The 18,337-nt window shown below is 41.9% G+C and overlaps 1 protein-coding gene across 10 annotated transcripts in view; it reads left to right on the top strand.

The window, feature by feature from the left end:
• Positions 1 to 18,337, top strand: part of nubpl (nucleotide binding protein-like) — a 52,327-nt gene that overhangs the window by 10,119 nt on the left and 23,871 nt on the right. For 6 of the 10 annotated variants that reach the window (XR_013500014.1, XM_078233712.1, XM_078233710.1 and 3 more), the window contains exons 4-7: positions 5,538 to 5,622; positions 7,161 to 7,200; positions 7,334 to 7,424; positions 9,825 to 9,918. Coding sequence is in view for 9 of the 10 variants with exons in the window: in XM_078233712.1 (XP_078089838.1) it covers positions 5,538 to 5,622; positions 7,161 to 7,200; positions 7,334 to 7,424; positions 9,825 to 9,918 (310 nt within the window). In the remaining variant the exon portion in view is untranslated. The remainder of the gene's footprint in view (positions 1 to 5,537; positions 5,623 to 7,160; positions 7,201 to 7,333; positions 7,425 to 9,824; positions 9,919 to 18,337) is intronic. The other 4 variants (XM_078233717.1, XM_078233718.1, XM_078233719.1 and 1 more) reach the window with 3 other exon arrangements.

Genomic DNA, 18,337 nt, shown 5'->3' on the forward strand with positions numbered 1-18,337 from the left:
GTCACTGTCTGTGTGGAGTTTGCACATTCTCCTCGTGTCTGCGTGGGTTTCCTCCGGGTGCTCCGGTTTCCTCCCACAGTCCAAAGATGTGCAGGTTAGGTTGATTGGCCAGGTTAAAAAATTGCCCCTTAGAGTCCTGGGATGTGTAGGTTAGAGGGATTAGCGGGTAAAATATGTGGGGGTAGGGCCTGGGTGGGATTGTGGTCGGTGCGGACTCGATGGGCCGAATGGCCTCCTTCTGCACTGTAGGGTTTCTATGATCTTTCTATGATCTATGGTCTATATAAGGGGTTACAGGAATAGTGCCTGGGTGGGATTATGGTTGGTGCAGACTCGATGGATTGAATGGCCACCACCTGCACTGCAGGAATTCTATGATTCTGTGACTTTTGTGTGTAAGTTAACAATGACATTTAAAGGTAAATATATTACTATTTGTACTGATACAATTCTTATTGTAAACTGTTTTGTCAACACTTAACAAGTTAATGGTAATTTGTCTTAATACAATTTATTTACGGCAAACTCCCATGTTGTGATGCACTTAGATCCAGAAGCAATAAAGTACAAAAGAAACCTGTAATTGTTAAGAATGTTTGGCAAGGACACTTAAGAGTTGGGATCAATTCTGATTTTCTCGGGTACTAAGAAGTACTGGCCCACGTAACCTGATGACCCTTGAACTGGAAGCAGTGTCTATAGAGAGGTGATTAAAGTTGGCAGACACAAATGATAGTCACAGACCATGGAGAGCTGCAGCATAGAGGAAAGCGAAGAAGATATATTAACAAGTAGTTGTGTGGGTATGACATGCTTAAACACAGTAAGAAGTTTAACAACACCAGGTTAAAGTCCAACAGGTTTATTTGGTAGCAAAAGCCACAAAAGCTTTCGGAACTCCAAGCCCCTTTTTCAGGTGACTCACCTGAAGAAGGGGCTTGGAGCTCCGAAAGCTTGTGTCGCTGTTGCTACGAAATAAACCTGTTGGACTTTAACCTGGTGTTGTTAAACTTCTTACTGTGTTTACCCCAGTCCAATGCCGGCATCTCCACATCATGCTTAAACACAACAGAAACCAAAGACTGGTTTAGAGCAGGGATTGTGAATAGCCTGGATTTTTGTGACAAGAATGTGGCTTGCAGCACTTGCCATTAAAGAAATATTAGGGCTTGTCCATTTAAATGTAATTGAATTTTTAACGGTTCAATGACTCTTAATTAGTGCAAACCACCTCACTGGCATTGAAAATTTATTTTTGTGTGTATGCAATTTCATTAGCTTTTAATTATTGGAAATGGTCAAAAATAAGTTTTTAAACTTTTTCTTTCTGCCTTTAAGCACACTCAATCCCAACCTTTCACTTGCTTTCTCTGCATGATTTTACATTGAATTAAATACTCTTAAACATCCTAGTGTAGTGTAAACATCCTGTGACTTAGCAAGGATTTTCAATCTGCTTGAGGAGACATGTTATTGCTTGGCTTAATCACGCAGGTCTCTGATTGACTGGGGAAAGCGCCAAACTGCTTTTACTATCTGATAACGAGGGGAATTTCATAATTTAATTGCAGTGTTAATGTGAGCCTTGCTTGTGACTAATAAATAAACTTTAACTTTAAAAACTGGGAATCGTAGTATGAAAACCCACAAAGTTCGTAGATAATTGCAAGCTGTTGAACATGAAGTCCAGGCAAACATTATCTAATTGAGGCTTGTGAAGAAGATAAATGCAGATGGAATACAGGGTAATTTGATAAAGTGGATTCAAAATTGGCTCAGTTGTAGGAGACAGAGGGTGGTGACAAAAGGCTGCTTTCGTGACTGGAAGCCACTATCCTATGGCGTACCACAGGGATCTGCGTTTGGCCGCCTATCATTTGTCATTTTATATAGATGACTATGTTGGGGGTAGGATTAGTAAATTTATAGATGAGACAAAGATTTGCTGGGTGGTTTACAGTGAAGTGGCGTGTCTTGGGCTATAAGAAGATATAGACGGAATGGTCAAATGGGCAGATAAGTGGCAGCTGGAATTTAATCCTGCAAGGTGTGAGGTGATGCACTTTGGAAGGAGTAATTTGACAAGAAAGTACTCCATGAATGGCAGGACACTAGCAGGTTCTGTGGAACAAAGGGACCCTGACATGTTTGTCGACAGATCTCTTGAGGGCATGTTAGTAGGGTGGTGAAAAAGGCATATGTCACACTTGCCTTTATCAATCGAGGCATAGATTACAAAAGCAGGGAAGTCCTGTTGAAGTTGTTTACAACTTTGGTGAGGCCACAGTTAGAGTACTGAGTGCAGTTCTAGTCACATTATAGGAAGGATGTGATTGCACTGGAGGGGGTGCAGAGGAGATTCGCCAGGATGCTGCCTGGAGTGGAACATTTAACTTATGAAGAGAGGTTGGGTTGTTTTCACTTACCCCAGTCCAACGCCAGCATCTCCACGTCATGTTTTCACTGGAGCAGAGAAGACTGAAGGGCAACCTGATCGAGGTGTACATGATTATGAGGGGCGTGGACAGGGTGGATAAGGAGCATCTGTTTCTCTTAGTTGAAGGGTCAATCACGAGGGGAGATAGGTCTAAGGTGAGGGTCAGGTGTTCTAGCTGGGATGTGAGAAAAAACATTTTTACTCATAGGGTGGTGACAGTCTGGAATACGCAGCCTGGGAGGATGGTAGTGGCGGGTTGCCTCACATCCTTTAAAAAGTATTTGGATGGGCACTTGGCATGATATAACATTCGGGGTATGGGCCAAGTGCTGGCAGATGAGATTAGGTGGGAGTTCAGGTGTTTCTAATATGTTGGCGCAGACTCGATGTGCCAAAGGGTCTCTTCTGCACTGTATGATTATATGATCGTTGGAAAAGTAGAACATTTCCACCTGAATACATGAGAAATAACATCTCCCTTGAAATATTTATTGTGTTTGTGCTTAAGATGATTGAATAATTTTTTTTCCAGCAGCTCTACAGAAGAGTAATTGTTGGACATTTGATCACATCATTTAATTAAAAGCTGTGGCACACTAATGAGATTTGTTGTGAGAGCTCAAGGTAAAAATACAAACACACAAATTACTGCATCATCATCACCAGCATCATAACATCAACACACTTATCCATCATCTCACAATATACTGACAATCTTACAACCCACACTTGCATCCTTCACAGACAGTACTCACACCTCTGACACATCTCACAGCTCTTCAATATGTGAGGCATTGCACAAACACATCTGCCATTACATCATTCACCATCAACAATGTTGTCCATCAGTATCTGACAGTAAAACCAATGGCAATGGTGTAGTGGTGGGGGAGGGAGTAGAACTGTGAGGACTCTACTTCTAAGCGAGCCTCTATGCTTTGTATTGTACTGGTCTCGGGAACTGGCTCCTGTGATAGTGGTACCCATTGGTACAATTTACTAGGATGCTACCGGGACTTGATGGTTTGAGTTATAAGGAAAGGCTGGATAGACTGGGACTTTTTACTCTGGAGCCTGGAAGGCTGAGCGGTGATCTTATAGAATTCCCATAAAATAATGAGGGGCATAGATCAGCTAGATAGTCAATATCTTTTCCCAAAGGTAGGGGAGTCTAAAACTAGAGGGCATAGGTTTAAGGTGAGAGAGGAGAGATACAGAAGTGTCCAGAGGGGCTATTGTTTCACACAGAGCGTGGTGAGTGTCTGGAACAAGCTGCCAGAGGTAGTAGTAGAGGCGGGTACAATTTTGTCTTTTAAAAAGCATTTGGACAGTTACATGGGTAAATTGGGTATAAAGGGATATGGGCCAAATGCGGGCAATTGGGACTAGCTTTGAGATTTTAAAAAAAGGGTGGCATGGACAAGTCGGGCCGAAGGGCCTGTTTCCATGCTTTAAACCTCTATGAATGTCAATATCTTGTTACGCTTTGTCTCAACTAGATTGAAAACCAGTGCTGGTTATGTTGTTCATAGTATTTTTAAGGTTTTTTTTCCTTTATTCTTCTCTTACTCTTTGCTCATTGTCCTCTATTTTAAAAATCAGATCATTGTGAAATGTTAACAGTTTCATATCTTAACATTTTACAAGTTTATTCAGGCCCTTTTACAATCGTGAAATAGTAATTACTGTGAAAGATTTCTTAAAGTGTGGGGTAGTGGTGTAATCAGTTTGCTTGAACTGAATTCATTTTTTGTTTATTCAGTAAAGTCCTGCTGTTCATGGAGGTTACTTTCCCTCAAAACCTCTCAAATGACAAAATCACAAACAACAAACGTACTTTACAATGGGAGTCAATTAGGTAGGTTCCAGCCATCCGACAGCTTTACGTGTATGAAGGATCAAAGGCAATAAAAAACATTTTTAATAAATTTAAAGAGACTTTCACTCGAGGTATCAGAATCATAGAACCCTGACATTGCAGAAAGAGGCCATTTGGCCCATCGGCAACAATCCCACCCAGGCCCTATCCTCATAACCCCATGTATTTACCCCGCTAATCTCCTTAACACTAAGGGGCTGTTGAGCATGGCCAATCAACCTAACCCACATATCTTTGGAGTGTGGAAGGAGACCTACGGAGAGAAAGTGCAAACTCCACACAGACAGTCACCCAAGGCTGGAGTTGAACCCAGGTCCCTGGCACTGTGAAGCAGAAGTGCTAACCACTGCTACCCTGCCATCCTGAAATTATTCAAAACAAGAAAAATGTAAAATTTCTGTTACTTAGAGTACTTGTGATTGGAGGTGGTCGGGATTTCTATTTTTTATTTTTTTAATGCAGATAAGTTTATTTGGGCCTGCAGTGGGTGAACTGGTGTACAAAGACTTTTGAGCGGATAAGTGAATTCACGAAAGAGCAAGTCATGAATAGCCAGACCTTATTGTAATGCATATAAATTATACTGCAGTAAAAGGGAATATAGTATTTGTGTATATATATATATATGCTTGCCATTGTGAAATTCATGTGATACAAGATGCTTTTTCCTCTCCATGAGCATTGCTTGCAACTACCCACCACTTGCCCAGTTCTGGGTGAGGGGTTATGTGGGGCAAGCTATTTACAAAACTTAACAATGTAATTCCTGATCAGAACTCAAAGTGCTGAATTGAATTCGATAGGGTGAGCATATAATTGTTTTTCTCATCTCATGGGTTTGAAGAGAAGATAGCATAATTGATGTGCAACTCTTTTTAAATCTGTTTTCATAACCATGCTAATTAAGACAAGATTGAAAAAAAACTAGAGCCTTGAAACTGCAAAATAGAAAATTTTGCAAATGGACTACAAAAAACACATGAAAGGAGAATAACTAAACAATTTGGGCAGGACACGATCAGAACCAAAGATACCTATGCAATTTCTGTTTTATTTGTAAATCTCATTTGGGGGTGTCATTTTGGGCTGAGTTCTTTTGGAGAATCAGATGTTTACTTTGTTGCAAAGCTGTCTTCAGTTGTGTTAAAATGTAGAGCAGAATATATCCAACAATGTTGACCTAAATTGTATCATAAATCAGTCCTTTTTCCTCTGATTAAGGTCGTGGGGCTGCTGGATGCAGATGTGTATGGTCCGTCTATACCACGTATGATGAATTTAAGGGGAAACCCAGAGTTAACAGACAGTAAGTTTCTTAATTTGAGGTATTATAAATTAAGGTTGCACTAAGTTCTATGAAGTATTGAAGACAGTTAGATGAACAATTTAAGAATGTTACATCTATTTCAGACAAATCCTGATGTGTTCTGCTGAATTTTGAGAATGTTATTGAAAATGATGGAAGTAGTAAAAGGAAGTTTGTATGTTTCACAGTATTTGGGTGTTGGAATACTGTCTAGATATGTAATACTTTGTGGTTGGCAAGGGTTTCGCTAACAAGACTTGGTTTTCTGCATGGACATGCTGTAAGGAGATCCTTATCAGATTTATTTTTATTTTATAACATACAACGACTTTAGTTTTGAGATTTACTTTATTTCTAAGTTGTTTGTATGGCATTGGCTTCTCCTTCAACAAGCCACTCCCTTAAGGAACTCTTACTTAGTGAGTGGTGTGCGAATGAGGGAAATAGAAACATTTTGAAAATAAATATGGTGGCACAGTGCTTCACAGCATCAGGGACCCCGGTTCAATTCTGGCCTCGAGTGATTGTCTGTCTGAAGTTTGCACATTCTCCCCGTGTCTGCGTGGGTTTCCTCCGGGTGTTCTGGTTTCCTCCCATATTCTGAAAGACGTGCTCGTTAGGTACATTGACCCGAAGAGGCGCCGGATGTGGTGACTAGGGGAATTTCACAGTAACTTCATTGGAGTGTGAATGTAAGCCTTACTTGTGATTAAGAAATAAACTTTACTTTATCCGTCTAGAGTATGAAGTAAACTTTGGCAATCTTTTCTTTTAAGTTAATATTTTTTTAAATCTCCCCTGTGCTGAACAAGGCTGAACTTGCTGCACACCCATTACCAACCTTGGTAACCAAGGTCTACCTGGTGATCTAATTGTATCTCTCGGCATTCCTCAATGCACAGCCCCTCCAAGCTAAGGCAGCCAGCCCACTCTGTAGTGTGCATGTAACTGCACTCCATATTCAGCTCACACCAAGCCTGAATCCAGTTATTCCTCACTCCTGTACCAACTAACTGTTTTGCAGATATCCTGTGAATATCTACAAGACAGCATCCTCCCATCCCCCCGTTTGTTGGCCCCATCTTGAGAAACAGTCCATTAATAGGCACTTCCTGCAAGTATACACCCCCCATTAATTTGTGGATCCTAGTATATCACATTTCTCACCTAGCAATTTAGATTGTTTAACATCTACAGTAGTCGCCTCCAATCAGATGTGTAGCAGAATGTGAAAACGGGGGATCCATTTCTTGTCAACATTTCTGTTAGGAATTCCTATGTTAATTTATGCCAGAAAGCTGTCCAAGTAATCTTTCCACCCTGTAATTATCTTTCCCTGCCCTTTTTATGTTTCTGTAATAGAATGTGTCTGCTACATGATGGCATTAAAGAATTTGGATAGGATCATGCTGCAAACATGCTTATATTTGGTGGAATGGCATTGAGGCTTCCCTCAATGAATAAGGGGCTGCAGCTGTTGTTTACAATTATTCTTATGAAATATTTGCAATATAATATAAAAACATTTTCTCTCAAAGGCAACTTGATGAGACCCTTGGTAAATTTCGGGATTGCCTGGTAAGGTTTTTCCATTCAATGGCATCCCAACTTTCTTTGAAGTAATTCAATTAAATATGTCAGTAACAAAATGTTATCTGATGATGCTTCATAAATGAGCTTTGACTTTACTGTCTTATTTGTCTTTTTTCAGCATGTCAATAGGCTTTCTGATAGAGGAAGCAGCACCAATTGTTTGGCGAGGTCTCATGGTGATGTCAGCAATAGAAAGGCTATTGAGAAAGGTGAGGAAAGCTCTCCGTATGGATCTTTTTGAAGAACAGAATAATTGGTTCAGAAATTATATTTAAACTATAATGCACAAGTACTTATTGAGATGTGTGAACAGAATTCCAAGACCATAAGACATAGGAGCAGGATTGGGCCATTCGGCCCATCAAGTCTGTTCCACCATTCAATAATGGCTGATATGGTTCTCATCCCCCTCTATACTCCCAAGTTCTATCAAAGCTGCTTTTTTTTTCCTGACTGATTAAACATATTAGAATGCCATCGGCTAATCTTTTTTCCAAATACCTAAGAAGTTTATCTTGTGCTCAGCACCTTGCAGATGCTCTGAGATCAGGAGTTTTCAACATGAAGAAGCTCAGTACAGAATGGGATGTTGGCGTCCTAACCAATCGAGTCCGTTCATAGGAGGATCATATTTCTGTCCTGTGCTTAAATATCCCCAGAAACTGGCATGGTTTTTTTAAAAGTTATGATTGAATTTGCATCTGTTTGCTACCACTTCTTGAAACCGAAGTAGTTTCATGAATATTGCTTACTTATTGTAATTGGAGTTCTGCTTTCAACAAGGATTTTCTTGCCCAACTTAGCATACCAAATGCAGCTTTGCTATTGATTTCATTTGCACTTCAATTATTGTATATCTATTAAGGATTTCTTGAAGGGATTTTCTTGAATTTCTAAAGGGGAGATCTAACTTGCTGGGCTTTTTTTGAGGAGATACAGAAAGGAATGATGAAGGTAATACTGTTATTTTATCCATAAACTTTCAAAAGGCATTCAGTGCCTCACAACAGACTTGTGGGAAAAGCTTCAGCTTATGGAATAGAAGGGACAGTATTAATGTGAATACAAAATTGGCAGAATAATAGGAAGCAGAGAGTAATGGTCAATGGATATTTTTCGGACAGGAGGAAGTTTTGTTGGTTCCTCGGGGATCGGAATTGGAACCCTTGTTTTTCCTGATATATGATCTAGATCTTGGTATTCAGGCAGCAGTTTCAAAGTTTATGGATGACATTAAACTTGGAACTATTGTAATAAAAGCAAATTACTGCAGATGCTGGAATCTGAAACCAAAAGAGAAAATGTTTTGATAAAGGGTCATCTGGACTCGAAACGTCAGCTCTTTTCTCTCATTACAAATGCTGCCAGACCTGGTGAGATTTTACAGCATTTTCTGTTTTGGAAGTATTGTTAACTGTGAAGAGGACATTGTGGAACTTCAAAAGGACAGAGGCAAATTGATGGAGTCGGCAGATAACTGGCAGATTAAGTTCAATGTGGAGAAGAGTGCGGCGATCATTTTGGTGGGAAGAACATGGACAAACAATGTAAACTTTTAAGGGGGTGCAGAAGCAGAGGAACCTAGCTCTGTATGCATAGGTTATTGAGGGTAGCAGGACAGGTGGAGAGAAGCATACAGTATCCAGGGCATTATTATTACAGGCATAGAGTACAAAAAGCAAGGAGGCTATGCTGAACTTGTACAAGACATTAGTTAGACCTCAGCTGGAATATTATGTACAGTTCTGGGCGCCACACTACAGGAAGGATGTGAATACATTGGAGAGCTTGCAGAAGAGGTTTACAAGAATGGTTTCAGGAATGAGAAACTTCAGTTATGCGGAGAGATCGGAAAGGTTGGAACTTTTCTCCTTGAAGAGAAGAAGACTAAGAGGTGACTTAATAGAGGTGTTCAAACTCGAGGGGGCTGGACGGAGTAGAAAGGGACAAACTATTGCTACTTGTAAAAGGATCAAGAATGAGAGAGCACAGATGTAAAGTGATTTGCGAAAGAAGCAAATATGATGTGAGGGTAAACATTTTCACACAGCGAGTGGTTCGGGTCTGGAACGCACTGCCTCTAAGTTCATTTGAGGCATTCAAGAAGGCATCAGATGATTATTTCTATTCAAATAATGTGCAGGGGATATGGGGAAAAGCAGGAGAATGACAGAGTCTAGAACAATAGAATCCCTACCATGCACAGGAGGCCATTCGGCTCATTGAGTCTGCACCCATTCTCTGAAAGAGCATCTTACCCAGGCCACCCCCCCCGCCCTTTCCCTGTAACCCTGTGCACTTACCATGAATAATCTACCTAATCTATGCATCTTTGGACTCATGGAGGAAGCCGGGGCACCTGGAGGAATTCCACATAGACATGGGGAGAACGTGCAAACTCCACACAATTGCCCAAGGCCAAAATCAAACTTGGGTCCCTGGTGCTGTGTGGAAGCAGTGCTAACCACTGTGCCACAACGCTATTCATTTGGAGAGCCGGTGTGGACCGATGGGCTGAATAGCCTCCTTTTGCACTACTGATTCTGTGATTTATGTGCAACTGTAAATATTCTCTGACCACACTGCTATGAATATTTTCTATTCCATAGGTTGACTGGGGTAATCTCGATTACCTTGTGATAGACTTGCCTCCTGGCACAGGGGATGTGCAGCTTTCCATCTCTCAAAACGTTCCTATTTCAGGTAGGTTTAAGTTGTTTAATATTCTTGTCTATACCTTCCAATGTTGCATCCAATTAATATTGCTTGTCAGCTGCTCAGTCTGATCTGTTTTTCTCTCTATTGGGTTTAGTCTTTCCACACAACCAACAACATTAGAAAGCCAAATTTAATAAAGTCCTCCTTTCACTTTAGAAGGTATTGCTGGGCCACTTGAACTATTACATGTTGTGGGCACTTTTCACTTTGATTCTCGTGAATGGTCTGTTTACACCATTTTGGTTTGAAAGTTATTTTGAGAATGCCCTTTTTATTGTTTCTATCAATACTTGCAGCTCTATTGGTGTTGATGTTTGGAACTTCTAAAATGGGACTTTGTTTCCCAGACACTGTCAGTATATATCTATTATTTGCATTTTGGTGTTTTTTCCCCACTTCAAAAGAAAAAAAATATGAATATGGCATTGGTGAAATATGGTTTACCTCATACATCCATTGACCATGCAGGTGGCAGAGAATCTATGAAGGAGAGGAAAAGGTCAAAATCAATTTATAGTTAGAAGTACAACAAGTCATCGGTAATCTGATTTTTGCTGTCCTCCACGAACCTCCATTTGACATGCCTTTTTCTTCAGGTGAATGAATTGAAAAGTACAAAATAGAAATAAAGGGTCATCTAACAGTCATCCAGGAATTTGGCATGTATTTTCAGGTTTAAATCTGGCAATACTGTTGACATTAATTTTGTTTGTTTTGTGTCTTCCGACACTTTCTTTCCTTTATGGGATCGTGGCAAATGTTGGAAGGCTGGTTGATTATCAGCCTGTTGAACTGCATCATGAATGCTTCTTTGGTGACCGCCAAGCCCTGGAATGGGACTTGAACCCAGAGCTTCTGGCTCAGAGGCAGGAACTCTACCAAGCACAAGATCTTATTCCTTTTGTAAACATTGTGAACAAACATATTAAGTTTCAGGCATTAGTAAGCTGCAACCCAATTGAACACAACTTTTTGTTTCCACTTTTAGCCTAGGATGCGAGTGTCACTAGTAAGGCCAGCATTTATTGTCCATCCAGATTTCCTTGGAAAAGTTGGTAGTGATGAGCCACTTTTTGAACCACTCCAGTTTGTGTTTTCGGTGGGCTTGAGGTTAGCTCAGCACAGCTGCACCAATATAATGTGGTGTGGAGTTGTAATGTATAAATTTGCATTACTCACTTAGTATTTTCTAGAGCGGAAAGGTTGAAAGCATTCTTCTCCTTAACAAAGTCATTGTAGTTTGATACATTAATACCCAATTAATAAAATCTAATAAGATCTGTTTACTTTAGCAGATGAACAAAATTATCCTCACTTGATCAGTCATTGCTAAATAGTACCAAAACTGCCACATTCCTCAGGCAGTCCTTTAATAATCTGTTCTGCCATTCTCGCATTCTGAACACTTAATGGACACTTTTAGCATCCTCTGAGCCTTCTGTATCCTCATTTACATTCCCTTTTTCCAATTCCACACCCCCTCTCCCCACCTCCACCCCAATAGTATAAATCTCTGCTGATTCTCTTAGTTCTGATAAAGGGTCATCTAGAATCTCAACGTTGGCTCTATTCTCTCCCCACAGTCAGATCTGCTGAGATTTTCCAGCATTTTCTGTTTTCGTTATTGCTAAATAGTATTGCAAGTTAAAATTGAAATCAAATGTGGCATTCTCCTGTATCCTGGCAGGGCCATGAGCACAGATGTGCAACGTGATTCAATAAATCTGGCACTAAAGCATTGTAACTGGTATTTGGAGGAATAAAACCAAACGTTAGTGACTTTTCCATCTGACCTCCATTCAATGGGTTGTCTGAGTTCAACTGCTCCCAATTCAAGGATTTGTTGTTAGTACTGCTAACTGGTATTTGCACATACAAAACAACTAGGTCTCTGCTGCAATCACTTCTTAAACTTCAAGGTTTAATTTGTTTTTGGATGATAAATAGGAGCAGGATTAGACCATACTGCCCCTCAAGCATGTCTTATTCATTCAATTAAGATCCTAGCTAAACCTCTATATCAACAATTGTAGCCATGATGTGGAGGTGCCAGTGTTGGACTGGGGTGGACAAGATGAGAGGTCACATGGCACCAGGTTATAGTGCAACAGGTTTATTTGAAGCCTTCAGAGTGCTGCTCCTTCATCAGGTGAAGTCTTCAACGCAGAATCGCCGAGCAGAAACTTATAGCCAAGTTCCGCAAGCATGAGGATGACCTCATCCGGGATCTTGGGTTCATGTCACACTTCATGTAACCCTCACCATTTGGCCTGGACTTGCAAAATCCTACTAACTGCCCTGGCTTGAGACAATTCATGCCTCTAACCTGTGGATTATCCCTCTTTCCACTCGCACTGTCTACCTGTAAAGACTTGATTACCTGAAAAGACTCGCATTCCAACCATTATCTTGCAATTGTGTCTTTGTCTTCTATGCCATGTTTGTGAAACCTCCCTCTGCATTCACCTGATGAAGGAGCAGCGCTCCGAAAGCTCGTGATTTCAGTTAAACCTGTTGGATTTTAACCTAGTGTTGTAAGACTTTTTACTGTGCCCACCTCAGTCCAACACCAGCATCTCCACATCGATAATGAAGAAAGTGCTACAGGATGAAAATGACTTCTCAACCACCATTACTGTTAAAATGGCTTTTTTGACTTTACAAATTATTCCAATGAAAGGAGCATAAAAATGGTCAAGATCAACTAAAACCTAACTACCGCAAATCCACTTAGACTTTCTTCCACCCCCGTCTAAGGCAAGTTCCTCCTCCTTTGGGTCAATAGACCAAAATTATACACAGTACTCCAGGTTTTTTCCCACCAAAGGATAATATAATTGCTGCAAGACTTATTCTTATACTCGGACCCACTTGCAATGAAGGCTAATACATAATTTACATTTCCAATTACTTTGTGATTTATGTACAAAGACGCACACATTCCTGTGCATACCAACATTTATTAGTCTCTTGCCTTTTAAAAATTATTCTGCTTTCCTATTCTTTCTACTGAAGTGGATAATTTCACATCTCCATCATATTGTACTGCACCCTTGTGTCCTCACAGCTAACTTTTCTAATTCGCTTTGCATTGTTGGCAAAAATTGATACATTATACTCAATCTGTGCATTCATGTCATTGCTTGGATCTCAGCATTCCATATCAATGACCTTGTGGTGTTCTATTAGTTGTACCCTGCCATTCCAGAAATTATCAGTTTATTCCTACTTTATGATTTCTGTCTACTAATGAAACCTCAGTCCACGCAAAGAGATCCCATAGCCTCTTCTTGTGTCAGAATGTAGAACATAGAACATAGAACATTACAGCGCAGAACAGGCCCTTCGGCCCACGATGTTGCACCGACCAGTTAAAAAAAAAACTGTGACCCTCCAACCTAAACCAATTTCTTTTCGTCCATGAACCTATCTACGGATCTCTTAAACGCCCCCAAACTAGGCGCAATGTGGAACCTTATCAGATGCTTCCTGTAAATCTAAATCTATAACATCCGTGGGTTCCCCCTTATGCCAGCTAATGCGCGTTCAAAAACAATGGCCCAACATATCCCCACTCAACCCTGTTTGAATGAAGAGTGCAGGAGGGCATGTCAGGAGTAGCACCAGGCATACCGAAAAATGAGGTGTCAACCTGGTGAAGCTGTCAAATAGCAAAAACAACAAGTGATAGATGATCCCACAACCAACAGATCAGATCCAAGCTCTGCAGCCCTTCCACATCCAGTCGTAAATGGTGGTGGACAATTAAACAACTCACTGGAGGAGGAGGCTCCACATGTATCCCCATTCTCAATGATGGAGGAGCCCAGCACACCAGTGCAAAAGATAAGGCTGAAGTATTTGCGGCAATCTTCAGCCAGAAGTGCCGAGTGGATGATCCATCTCTGCCTCCTCCAGTGGTCCCCAGCATCTCAGATGCCAGTCTCCAACCAATTCAATTCACTCTTCGTGATATCAAGGAATGGTTGGAGGCACTGGATACTGCAAAGGCAATGGGCCCAGATAACATTCCGGCAATAGTACTGAAGACTTGTGCTCCAGAACTTGCCACTCCCTGAGCCAGGCTCTTCCAGTACAGTTACAACACTGGCATCTATCCAACAATGTGGAAAATTGCTCAGGTATGTCCTGTGTACACAAAAAGCAGGACAATTCCAACCCAGCCAATTACCACCCCATCAGTCAACTCTCGATCATCAGCAAAGTGATGGAAGGGGTGGTTGACAATGCTATCAAGCAGCACCTGCTCAGTGACGCCCAGTTTAGGTTTTGCCAGGGTCACTCAGCTCCTGACCTCTAACCCGGCCTTGGTTCAAACATGGACGAAAGAGCTGAATTCCAGAGATGAGGTAAGAGTGACAGCGCTTGACATCAAGGCTGGATTTGACTGAATGTGGCATCAAGGAGCCCTAGCCAAACTGGAATCGGTGGGTATCGGGGCAAACTCTCTGCTGGTTAGTCATACCTGGTACATAGGAAGGTGGTTGTGGAAGGTCAGACATCTCTGCAGGAGTTCCTCAGGATAGTGTCCTAGGCCCAACAATCTTCAGTTGCTTCATCAATGAACTTCCCTCCATCATAAGGTTAGAAGTCGGGATGTTCGCTGATGATTGCACAATGTTCAGGACCATTCATGACTCCTCAGATACTGAAGCAGTCCATATTCAAATGCAACAAGATCTGGACAATATCCAGGCTTGGGCTGACAAGTGGCATGTAACATTCGTGCCCCACAAATGCCAGGCAATGACCATTAAGAAGAGACATTTTAACCACTGCCCTTTGACATTCAATGGTGTTACCATCACTGAATCCCCCACTGTCAGTCAATGGGGTTATCATTGACCAGAAACTCAACTGGACTCACCACATAAACACTGGCTACAAGAGCAAGTCAGAGGCTAGGAATACTGCAAAGTAACTCACCTCCTGACTCCCAAAGCCTATCCACCATCTACAAGGCACAAGTCAGGAGTGTGATGGAATACTCTCCACTTGCTTGGGTGGGTGCAGTTCCAAAAACACTCAAGAAGCTTGACACCATCCAGAACAAAGCAGCCTGCTTGATTGGCACCATATCTACAAACATTCAATCTCTCTACCACCGACGCTCAGTGGCAGCAGTGTGGACTATCTACAAGATGCACTGCAGCAATTCACCAAAGATCCTTGGACAGCACCTTTTAAACCCTTGACCATTTCCATCTAGAAGGACAAGGACAGCAGATACATGGGAACACCACCACCTGCCAGTTCCTCTCCAAGCCACTCACCATCCTGACTTAGAAATATATTGCCGTTCCTTCGCAGTCGCTGGGTCAAAATCCTGGAATTCCCTCCCTAACAGCATTGTAGGTCAACCCACAGCATGTGGACTGCAACGATTCACGATGGCAGCTTACCGCCACCGTCTCAAGGGCAACTAGGGATGGGCAATAAATGCTGGCCAGCCAGTGAAACCCTTGTCCCAAAAATGAATGAAAAAAATCTCCATTGGCTACCTTCCAATCGACGGGGACTATTGTAGAATCTTTGAAATACTGGAAGATTAAAACCAATGCATTCCCTACCTCCGTAGCCACCTCTTTTAAAAGGAAGATGTAAACCATCAGGCCGATGGAATTTTTGGCTTTTAATCCTACTAATTCTCTAATATTAATTCCTCCCTGTAACTGGACCATTGGTTTCCTACAATTTCTCTTTTATTCTTTGTGTCTCCTATGGGTGGCGCAGTGGTTAGAACTGCTGCCTCAGTGCCAGGGGCCCCAGTTCAATTCCGGCCTTGGGTGACTGTGTGGAGTTTGCACGTTCTCCCTGAGTTTGCGTGGGTTTCCTCCGGGTGCTCTGGTTTCTTTCCACAGTCCAAAGGTGCGCGTGTTAGGTGGATTAGCCATGGAAAATGCACAGGGTTATGGGGATTGGGTACGGGGTGGGCCTGGGTAAGATGTTCTTTTGGAGAGTGGGGGGTGCAGGGTCGATGAGCCAAATGGCCTCCTTCAGTACTGTAGGAACCCTATGGTTCTTTGGTACATGGATACAAAAGATATATTGATAAGTTAGTTCATAGAATAACACAACACAGAAGGCCATTTATCCCAGCAAGTCTGAATCAGCTCTTTTAAAGAATTCCCCACTCCCCATATCCCCAAAAACATTTTCAAGATTTTATCCAAATCCTTTTTAAGCTAATATTAAATCCATATCCGCCACCCAATTGAGCCATGTATTCCAAATCCTAACCACTCGTTGTGTAAAAATGTTCTTCCACATGACGTCTCTGATTCTTTTGCCTATGTCCCGGGGGAGGTCAGAGTTACAGATGTGAAAGCATTGGACGGAGTACAGAGCAGATTCACAAGAATGATTCCAGAATAAAGAACAGTAGCTATGAGGATAGATAGGAGAATTTGGTACTATTTTCCATGTAGAAAAGAAGACTGAGAGGAGACTCGATGGAGGTATTCAAGATCCCACGGGGTATGGACAGGATAAATATGGAGAAACTGTTTCCACTCGAGCATCATGAACTGGAGGGCACAGATTGATAGTAATTGGCAAAAGTGGAAGTGATGTGAAGAAATGTTTTTTCACTCAGAGGGTGGTTGTATTCTGGAAAGAACTTCCTGTGAGCATTTGGAGGCAGGGGATTGTTTTAAATTTATTTATGAGAATCACAGTCGACTTATATTAACACTGCAATGAAGTTACTTTGAAAATCCCCTAGTCACCACACTTTGGCACTTGTTCAGGTACACTGAGGGAGAATTTAGCATAGCCAATGCACCTAACCAGCACATCTTTCAGACTGTCGGACGAAACCATAACACCTGGAGGAAATCCACACAGACACTGGGAGAACATGCTATATGACTCTATGCGGGCTCCACAGACAATGACCCAAGCCAGGAATCGAACCCAGGTCCCTGGCACTGAGGCAGCAGTGCTAAACACTGTGCCATCCCTAAACATAAATAGCAGAGAATGGTTAGCAGTGGCATCTGAAAAGAAAGAAGGTGCAAGGTTACAGGCATAGGGCAGAGAGTGGGACTAGATAGCTAGCGCACACTTGATGGGCCATATGGCTCCTGCACTGTAAGGATTCTGTTTTTCAAAGTATTTGTATCAATTCTCCTTTTGTGTTGTGTGGCACTATCTAATGGGATAGACTTCAAACAGATCTCGCAACTCAAAACTGCGCATACTTAAAATGAAGTGTCAACCTGGTGAAGCTACAACGCACTACTTGCATGCCAAACAGCATAAGCAGCAAGTAATTGATAGAGCTAAGCAATCCCATAACTAACAGATCAGATCTAAGCTCTGCAGTCCTGCCACCACCAGCATGAATAGTAGTGGACAATTAAACAACTCACTGGAGGAGGAGGCTCCACAACTATCCCCATCCTTTATGATGGAGGAGCCCAGCACATCAGTGCAACACTTACACTCAGCATTTCTGGCTGAAGATTGTTGCATGATCCATCTCGGGCTCCTCCGGAGGTCCCCAGCATCACAGATGTCAGTCTCTAGCAAATTCGATTCACTCCACGTGACATCAAGAAGTGGCTGAAGGCATTGGTTACTGCAAATTCTATTGGCCCTAATAATATTCCAATAATAGTACTGAAGGCTTGTGCTCCAGAACTTTCCACACTCATAGCTGAGCTGTTTAGTATAGCTATAACACTGGCATCTACCCAGCAATGTGAAAATTGCCCACATTTGTCCTGTACACAAGAAACAAGACAAATCTAACCCGGCCAGTTACAGCCCCATCAGTCTACTCTTGATCATCACTTCCCATTGCTCAGAAAGGTAGCCAGCATAATCAAAGACCCTACACACCCCAGATGTACTCTCTTCCACCTTCTGTCGGTAAAAAGCTCTGACAACATGTACCAACCGACTCAAGAACAGCTCCTTCCCTGCTACCATTAGACTTTTGAATGGACCTACCTTATTAAATTGATCTTTCTCTACACCCTAGCTATGACTGTAACACTACATTTTGCACCCTCTCCTTTCCTCCTTCATGAACAGTATGCTTTGCCTGTATAGTGCGCAAGAAACAATACATCTCACTGTATACTAATACATGTGACAAAAATAAATCAAATTAAGTGATGGAAGGGGTCAACAGCACTATCAAGTGGCACTTAGTAACAACCTACTCACAGATGGTCAGTTTGGGTTCTGCCAGGGTCACTTGGCTCCTGACCTCATTGCAGCCTTGGTTCAAACATGGACAAAAGAGCTGAATGTCAGAGGCAAGTGACTGCGCATGACAACAAGGCAGCATTTGACTGAGTATGGCATCAAGGAGCCCTAGCAAAACTGGAGTTACTGGGAATCTGTGGGAGGGGTGAAATCCTCCACTGTTTGG

The sequence above is a fragment of the Mustelus asterias genome, chromosome 18 (genome assembly GCF_964213995.1).
Source record: "Mustelus asterias chromosome 18, sMusAst1.hap1.1, whole genome shotgun sequence".
Lineage (NCBI taxonomy): Eukaryota > Metazoa > Chordata > Chondrichthyes > Carcharhiniformes > Triakidae > Mustelus > Mustelus asterias.